This window comes from Mytilus trossulus, chromosome 6 (genome assembly GCF_036588685.1).
Source record: "Mytilus trossulus isolate FHL-02 chromosome 6, PNRI_Mtr1.1.1.hap1, whole genome shotgun sequence".
NCBI classification, from domain to species: Eukaryota; Metazoa; Mollusca; class Bivalvia; order Mytilida; family Mytilidae; genus Mytilus; species Mytilus trossulus.
Genome location: NC_086378.1, coordinates 5,788,887 through 5,798,837, shown reverse-complemented (window position 1 = coordinate 5,798,837; position 9,951 = coordinate 5,788,887). Strand labels below are relative to the sequence as shown.

General features: G+C 34.5%; 1 protein-coding gene across 1 annotated transcript; it reads left to right on the top strand.

Moving 5' to 3' along the window:
• The first annotated feature begins 3,053 nt into the window (after window positions 1-3,053).
• LOC134722286 (uncharacterized) lies at window positions 3,054-9,433 on the top strand. Its single transcript, XM_063585896.1, has 3 exons — window positions 3,054-3,220; window positions 6,766-6,856; window positions 8,662-9,433. The coding sequence occupies exon 3, from the start codon at window positions 8,669-8,671 to the stop codon at window positions 9,431-9,433; it is 765 nt and encodes a 254-aa protein (XP_063441966.1). The 5' UTR covers window positions 3,054-3,220; window positions 6,766-6,856; window positions 8,662-8,668.
• Window positions 9,434-9,951: the final 518 nt, after the last annotated feature.

Sequence of the window (9,951 nt, the reverse complement as noted above, 5' to 3'; positions counted from 1 at the left end):
ATCCAGTAAGTGGTTTTTGGAGCATTATAAAGTCTGACACATGTTTTATATAAAACTTCTCCAAACAATATTTGTATATAGGTATATAGATTTTAAAAAAGGGGAAAAGGTTACCTTTGGTTTAGGCTCCATCTGATTTTGAAACGATATTACGTCCTCCATGGATACATGTATACAGAAGTTCACAGTTAACAAACTTTGCTTTTGATTTATCATTTTTTTAAGAACTGCGTTTGTATAGTTGTATGCAATTTGTGTCTTGTTATTAAATCAGTTTCGTTTCAAACCAATCCAAAGTTTAAAATTTTTCACCCAAAACTAAATTGGTAATAGGAATCTCTTCATCCTTTGTTCAAAGTATAATGACAGTTATGAGAGTATGTGTGCAGTTAAATTCTGAGAAAAGGACACTTTTCTCAGCCCGACTCGGTTCCCAACAACAAACCATTGAACTATAATTTTTTCGCCTTTGACACTATTTATCTGAAGTAAAATTGAGAATGAAAATGGGGAATGTGTCAACTTAAAAGCGACAACAATGGGTCTTCAGTAAAAAACTCCCGCACCCGGAGTCGTCCTTTAGCAAGCCCCTTAACAAATATGTATACTAGTTATAGTGATAATGGACACTAAGCTAAACTCCGAATTATACACAAGAAACTTAAATTAAAAATCATACAAGACTAACAAAGGCCAGCGACTCCTGACTTGGGACAGTATCTTTAAGAACATTAAAACAATTAATACGTAAAACTATTCAAACACAATTTGTTGAATAATATTTGTTATTTGTCATTATTACAAGTATTATTTGGTACATATGAAAGAATTAAGCAACGAAACTATAGAAGATTTAAATTTAATAAATCCAGCGTATATCGCTGTTTTCATGTAACAATAACGCAATGATACCGTAGCCTCAATAATTATTGTTACATTCGTAATTAATCGGTTCCTTACCCAACATTGCATTCCGACAATTAGTCTCCAATGTACAATAATATTTTTATTATTGTTACATTTCCATGTAACCGTAGTCAGTGCCTTAAAAGTTTGGAATGTCTCACCAATCAACATTAAATTGTTAGAAACCTCTATATCAGTGCACGATGAAGTGACGATATCACCGATATTGATAACTTCGTTCATGATTTTATACCTGCTCTCAACATTGTCAACATCGTTGACATCGTCTACATCGTCCCCCTTTCCTATCAACATCGTTGACATCGCCGACATCTTGATGTTGAGAACATCATGACGACATCGTCTACATCGTCCCCCTTTCCTGTCTTCATCGTTGATATCGCCGATATCGCGATGTTGACAACGTTATGACGACAAAATTCTGCCAATCTTTATGCATTTATCTCCTTGATATAACCGTCCAGTGCACGATGTAGTGACGATATCACCGATATTGTCAACTTCGTTTTTTTTTACCTGCTCACAACATTGTCTACATCGTCCCCCTTTCCTCTCTACATTGTTGACATCGCCGACAATGTCTACCTCGTCTCACTTTCCTGTCTACATCGTCTACATCGTTTTTATTGGTGTTGACATCGCCGATATCAAGATGTTGACAATATCGTGATGACAAACTTCTGCCAATCTTTATGCATTTATCTCCTTGATATAACAGTATGTCCAGTCCACGATGTAGTGACGATATTACCGATATTGTCAACTTCGTTCATAATTTGATACCTACTCGCAACATTGTCTACATCGTCCCCCTTTCCTTTCTACATCGTTGACAACATCGTCACGACATCGTCTACAGAGTCCCCCTTTCCTGTCTTCATCGTTGGCATCGCCGACATCGTGATTTTTGGACAGTTTTTAATATGTGTGTTCATATTACGCCTCTGTTGATGTACCCATTTGGTCAGTTTTTTTTAATGTTTGCAAATCTCTATCCTCTATCCTCATCCTCTTCCTTATCCTCCTTCTAATCTTTGCGAAATTGACATAATAGATTAAGTTGTAAAACAGTGTTTTGACATTGTCTTGTTTGCGATTTCGGGAAAGCCATCAACGCAGAGACAAGGTGATGAAATGATATCGATAAAGTAGTACAACACCATGTCGACATCGATGTATAAAAAAATAACAATGTTGACACAAGTAACGTGTTATCGATATCGACAATGTCAACGATGTAGACAATAGTACGAAACGATATCGACAACGTTGTACACTATCGTGTTGACATTGTCCACTTCGCGATATCGCCAACGATGTAGACAAGAATATGAAACGATATCGACAACGTTGGACAATATCGTTGGCATTGTCTTCCTCATGTCATCGTTACTGTCAATGAGATGGACAAGAGTATGAAACGATATCGATGACATTGTCTAATTCGCGATATCGTCAATGTCAACGATGTAGACAACAGTTTGAAACGATACCGACAACGTTGTACAATATCGTGTTGACATTGTCTACTTCGCGATATCGTCAATGTCAACGATGTAGACAAGAGAATGAAACGATATCGACAACGTTGTATAATATCGTGTTGACATTGTCTACTTCGCGATATCGTCAATGTCAACGATGTAGACAAGAGAATGAAACGATATCGACAACGTTGTACAATATCGTGTCGAAATCGTCTATTTTGCGATATTGTCAATGTCAACGCTGTAGACAAAAGTATGAAACAATATCGACAACGTTGTTCAATATCGTGTCGACAGTACTCCTTTTAACACTCGACATGAATGCCCCTCCCCCTTTTTGGAAAAAAATGGTTAATTATATAGGGAATCAGATACGCATGACCGGAGGGGGCCCCCACTTAGGCAGTAAATGGGCCTTTTCCTATGAAAATTTCTGGATCTGCCACTGGTTCTGTTGCATGATTGGAAGGTATTGAAGTATATTCTAACAACCTAAATGTTAAACGTTAAACAGTGACTAAGTAAGGACTTATCAATTACATACTGTTAATTGCTTTTTTGTATTCTGAATAAGGTCAGTTGTAAGTCTTGACAGCTGATCGGCAATAATAAAGATTTTTTATGAGACACGTGATTTATGTACTTAACCGGTGCAAGTAAGTTATAAATGTTCGCCTAATTCTTGTTACATAACTGACTGACATTTTAAAAGAACAAGTAGATCATTGCCCCATTGATTTATATATCTACTCTCAGTATCTACTACTAGTGAAGATCCAGATGATTGATAACAGTAGGTGTTGAAGGTAAGAATTTACATGTTCTAGTTTACATATTTACATGTAGGTATTAGTGGGACCATTTGATTTTGAGGGGGTGAGATTATTGGCGGATGGAATAGGTTTTAGTGGAACTGTTTAATGCAACATGTGCAAGTGGTCAGGTTATAAATGTTATATTTTACATATCTACTAGGTATTATTAGGTATTATAGTGGGACCGCTTAATAAAGGAAAAGGGGGGTTAGATTATTTTTGAATGGAATATCCCTTTCCACCTGTTGCTTATATGGGCTGATTCATTTTCCGATTGTATTTATATATATTACATATGCACAGTTTGTTCCTGTCTAATATAAAATGGTGCTTCCAAAGAGGAAGTGAAAGTACAAGTCACATAACATATATAACAAATTTAACTGTGCATGCAAAAAACTGTACTTGAAAGTAGTTTTTATTGAAAAAATGTTTTAACTTGAGAGGACATAGAAAACGGCACCATTTCCCTCAAGAAAGATGAATTAGGGAACACACATAAAAACATTATATTTGACACGTGGTAGCTTTATTTATAATACACTTAAGTTCGTTGACCTTTTTATGTAAATTTTAACCCTTTATCTGTTAGTTCATTTTTACGTTTTAACAAATAAACAAAATCCATATACACTTTTAAAATAAAATTCCTGGAATCGAGTTTCTCCTTTCCCTTCTTCATCCAACGTGACCTTATATAGAGTTATCTAAGAAAAAAAACTATGGTTTATGTTCTTCAGTGTTAATAGCCTGAAATTGAATCCCCCCCTATATATTAATAATCCACTCATTTAGGCTATACCAAAAAGAGCATTAGTTATATAAAGGCGATAAAAGAAAGTCCCCGTCTACAAGTAGCCAGGTAATGTTGGGAGTTGGAAGTGCATGGAATCCAAAATAAGGACCCGGTATATTTCCATGGAAAACAATTTCAAAGAATAGGTTAATAAGGTACTAATTTCTCTCAAGGACCAAACTTCCTAAGTAATTTGTTCATATCAGCATATTTGAAGCATGTATAATTAACATATACTCAATGCAAAAATGTCTTTGCAAATTAAACTTTCTTAAGTATTGTACTGCATTTCTCTCATTGATGTTGTACAAGGCCGTCTTGAGTTTGATGTCGGGAACTAGTTCTCTATGTTGTTCTAGATGAACTACTTTGTGGATAACATTGCTTCATCTTTAGAACACTTATCTTGTCTGCATTCATTGTATCGGATCATTGATAAACTTGGCGGAAAAAAGGTTTGTATATATAACTTTCTTATCGTGGATCCGCCAAGATGGGTTTCTTGGGTCTAACAAAAGCGTTATTTTTTTATTTTCAAATATATGTTGTCATTTACGCTAAGCATGTGACGAAACATAAACAAAAACAATATCAATATGCAAGGATTCAGTAAATAGTTCACGATTCCACTGTCTTCTGTTCTGTCATAGATGTAAAAGCCCTTATACCTATGGTTCTATTCAGTGACTGATAAAACAAGGGAAATATTATATTGTTATTGCTCTTCATGATATATTTGCCGCAACCGTCCGTTAATAATTTCTCCCATTCAAATTTAATAAAAAATGTATTGCTTTTAATGTGTGATTTTTGTTTTCTTTGTTTTGTTTAAGTTTCCTAGTTATTTGTTATTTTTTTTGGGGAAAGGGGGAGGTGTTTCTACTTTCATTTTGTAAAGTCAAGTAGTTCTTGAGTTACAGAAGTTTTCTCCCATACAGATGTTTGATCACTTTTAACAGATTCTTTTGTTATCGACCGACAAACACATATTTATTTACTTTTGATATTTACTTGTATACGTTGTTGATTGTTAAAAGTATTGACTCGACATTCAATATGAGATTTTATAATGTTTACATGCCCACACTCCTTTAAAACTTATTTTATATGTTGAGAAAGAAGAGTGTCAAACAGAGGTTAACCATTTTACACATGTTACAGGGAGAATAAAGATTCACGTTTGCATCTGTTGCACTCGCGAATGAGGAGAGATTGACACGTGACAGAAGGTATGATTTTAGTATTAAAAAGTACATCGGAATCTTACAGTAAATGGAAATATAACACAAAGGAGGTAGTATGTCAAATACCGTGAATTAAGCTCATTAAACAAATTTGATAAAAGGATATAGTTTAGTACATGCTATTATACATAAAACTTTAAGGTCATTTGACAACCAACAAGTGAAATGTCCTCGTAAATAAGATTATCATGATTTAGCCATTCGTTAACGGAAATAATTAGGAAATCGTGTGTAGTAAAAATGATGATATGGAAGAATAAAACGGTCCTACTAAAAAGCGCCCGGGAGCGCCCGAGAGCGCCCGGGAAAAGAAAAAGCGCCCGGGAAAAAGAAAAAGCGCCCGGAGAAGGGAAATTAGCGCCCGGAGGAGAAAATTATAAATTAGAATAAAATTTTATAATATTAATAAGAGTATATAGAAGAATAATGAACGATATTGTTCTCGATCAAAATGTATATTTTGTTATTTAAAAATAATCAGTGCCTGAGGTGTAATATTTTCGCAACTGCATGGTGAACGCTCTCTTATTCAGATACTGATACAGATTTATTATATCTTTTTGTAAAGCTAAAACTGTTCCAATGGCTATGCTTATCATGATTTTAATTCAAATTTTTAAATTGACACCAAACTCCTGCTCTTTATCCCCGTGTTTTAACTACGGTACATGTATAGTACTGCTTTATCTGTTGATTTATTACGTGTAACTCATTTAATTTTGATTAAATTAATACTTATATGTGACTTGAATTTAAGGTGGTTTTTTTTTTTACATTTTTCATGTTGATATCGTTTTTAAAAAACATGTCTTTTGACGTGTTTCATTTTATAAGTCTTCCATATTAACTGTGATCCAGTATTATCTGTCTTTCGAAATAGTATTCATATATTATTGTTAAAATTGAAACATTCATACTTGTTTTTGTGCTTTATTACAAATGTCTATTATCTGAATTTGCAAATAACTAGTCTAAAATAAAAAAATAAATCAATATTCATAACTGATTTCATAGACACAAAGTTGTCTCATACCAACAAAATATTTTTTATATTTTCCGCGGGCGTTTTTTCTGTTCCCCGGGCGCTATTTTTTCTTCCCCGGGCGCTTTTTCTTTTCCACGGGCGCCTTTTCTTCACCCGGGCGCTTCCGGGCGCATTTTAGTGAGGACCCGAATAAAAACATAAAATTTGTTGTGATATTTGATACTTTAGATACGTGTTTAGGTATTAGATCATGATTTACATGGCACACCAGCATATATTAAACAATTGAAAAAAATAACACCATTTAGAATGTGTTGCTTTTTAAAGCTACTCAAAGATGGTAGAGATGCAAAATAGCCTCGCTATCGAAATTCTATTAGAGATATTTTATTTTCAAGTTTAAGACTGTTATTTGGAAATAATGTTTGTAAGGACTTTACATATACATGTTTACGAAAAACATTACTTATAAAATTATGCATTTACGTATCGTTATTCTCTTTAATTCAAGGTACCCTGTAATAAGAAAGCAGCAAGATCAGCAGATAAGTTTTATAACACTTGCAACATTCCATTACGTGACCTTGTGAAGTCATTCAAAGGTAAGAGTACTTAGTGACATTCATTTTCGCTAGCCAAGGGTTACGATCCACTTACCTCCTCTCCGAGTGACATTGTGATTGGTGTTTTTTTTGCTTAGCATTATATATCGGCAAATTCTATAGACTATTATGCATGTGCACCAGAAATTAGAGTTTAGAGTAAAGGGAGGAGTGGAAAGACATGCATTTAATCTACTCGGTTACAAATGACTGTTAACAGAATGTTTCAAATTTTGGTCATTTATGGGTTTTATACGCCTGTCAAAATTTTGACGGTACGCATTATGATATACAAATGCCCGGCGTCCGTCTGTTCGTCTGTCCATCTGTTCATCTATCCGTCTGTCTGGGGTGAACATGTCGCACTGTAGCTTGAGAATAACTTATACAAATTTCATAAAACTTAACATGATAGTTGTTTCTAATGATGGTCAAACGATCTGTATACTTTTTGGTGAAAATAAGATTAAAACGTTTTGAGTTACAGGACTATGTAATTAAAACAGGGGAGTGTTTTTTTTCACATGTCGCGCCGTATCTATATATTACTATTTATTATTATTGCACACACAAGACGACAGGCGTATCATGCGCTCGTGGTGCAGCTGTTTATTTTTTTATATTAACATCTTCAGTAAAAAATTGATAACAACACGTTTAATAAATCTATGTGTCCGAAGCGCTTTTCTGGGTTGACCTTCTTCAGGAACGCTCAAAGCCAAACATTTGAAATCCGAAGATGTTTAAATACCGAACCCGTTGAAGAGCTATATGTAAAAAATACCTAAAATAAATAGCCAAATTCATCTACAGTCAACTTTGCCTGAGAAAGTTGAAACTTAAGTTTCTTAATAATTTCAAAATTTGTAAACGGACAATTTTAGTGCAGTTTGTTAAATCATGTCAGTAGCGAAGTACTGACTACTGAACTCATGATACCCTCGGGGACTGATAGTCCAACAGTAGAGGTATCGACACAGTAACTGTTGTTGACAAAGTATCTAAATGGCTGGACGCAGTAGTGCAACGAATAAGACGATCAGTTTGTTTCATATCGTTAAAAAATTGAATACGAACGCAAATCAAGTAGTAAAGAGGTTATTTTTTAGATTTATTTCATTTATTTTTATAGTTTCAAAATGCAGTTTCTTGCACTTTGTCTGAAATTTTTATTACAATCTTCCGAATAATTTAAGCAATCTTCATTAATTTTAATCTGTATAAAGATTGTTTTGTGGGCTTATCACGCTCACAGTGTTGCTTGTTTTTCGACTTTTGATTTGTGTATTACACTTGTCATTCTTATATTTTATTCCACAATCAAGACTGTCTAGTCTTAGGTACAGGCACACTTTTTTTAAATTGTCGTTTACCACATATTACAATGGGAGTATGAATAAATTGCATATATTATGATATCAACCCTAAAGACATACAAAAGAGAGGCGAACGATACCATAGACATCATCAGACAAACAACAATACACAAAATACAACATAGAAAACGAAAGACTGATCAACACGAACCCCACCAAAAACGAGGGAAAATCTCAGATGGTCCAGATTAAAAAGCAGAACATGCTCCACATGTGTCATCCGTTGTGTTGCTCATTTTAGTACAAAGTACTACAAACCCGGTAGTAAGTCTATTTCGGTAGGTCACATTTGACAATAGGTAACGAGAGTATACAAGAATTCTTTATTCCGGGAGTTATACGTGAATCAATGTTAAAACGACGATGTTAACAGTCGGGAATGTATAATACATATTAACAATCGTCAATTTTTAACATTTTTTTTTTCAGAATAAAAATGGAATATAAATGTGATGAGCATCATTTGTATAGAAGGGAATTTTATGTATTATGGTGTGCTGGAATAAATGAAGAGCCCCCAGTAGAAGATGTTATGGTATGTTCGACAACAGTCGATGAGGGAAGTACCACGATTATCAGAATATTCCATTCTCTGCAAGGAGATGCCCTCAGGGCTGATGAAAAATTTCTGGAGTGGATCACTAACGATCCTTATGTATCAGAGAGTTCTACACTTGAGTTAGAAATAATAGCAAACGAATCTCCCCCTTTTTCTTTTTCAAATGCATTTTGTGATCTTATAGCATCATTCAAAGAGGCAGAAAAAACGGTCGAAGTTCAACTTAAAATTGTTCGTTTGAAAAACATTGAGGAATGGGAGGAAGAATACGAGGATAATAGAGATGGTCTGAGATACCTCCATAGTACGGGGATAATGTTATCACCTGTCAGTGGGAAAGACTGGGGTTATCTCAGACAGATATTACGTGAAAACAAAGGAAATCTTTATCAAGAAAACAATTATCTGAAAGTCAGAAAGAGGTTATCAAAAATCATTAAAAACCCAAAAGACGTTTCTACAGCGTCTGACGTCAAATCTACTACCGAGACTGAAACGAGTACAGTTCATTCAGAGACAATCGATGCTGAAACAATGACAGATATGAGGGGGGGCGAGACCATTTTCGGGACGCCGGGATCGGCCTTTTTTGGCATCGGGAAACTGGGATTGCCTTGTTTAAAGATCGGGAATTCGGGATAGAAAAATATCGTGATACGGGAAATCCACGTTTTTAGCCACGGGAAATCGGGATTTGTATGTTGAAATATAACGGGATTGACAAAAAACTGTACCATGGACAGACAAAAATGCCATTTTCATTATACTTCAATCAGAATTCATCGAGAAACAGAGTAGATCCAGATCAGAGAAAAAAAAAAGAAATTTAACAAAATTGTTAATTAAGTCACGGGCTATCATGTTTTCTACATAAAATAAGCTTATCTTTCTACTTTTCTAAATTTTCCCAGTGTCGGTCGATCAGCTTCTTGTTGGTATTCAGTTGTGTAATTACATATGCCCTATGTACGGTCATCTACCCTAACAAGTGTTTTACCATCTGTTTTTTTTTTATTTCATATTTCATAATGTAAATCGTTTCGACTACTTAAGCATGGTCAAGTTGGAAATCTCATAAGTGACATTTGTAGTTCTGTTTGTGTCTGTAATTTGGTTCAGTGGTTTTTCGAATTGTGACTCAATAAATTCAAATTTCTCTC

Coding starts and splice junctions, on each gene's coding strand:
- LOC134722286 (XM_063585896.1), top strand. CDS start 8,669: ATGGAATATAAATGTGATGAGCATCATTTGTATAGAAGGGAATTTTAT.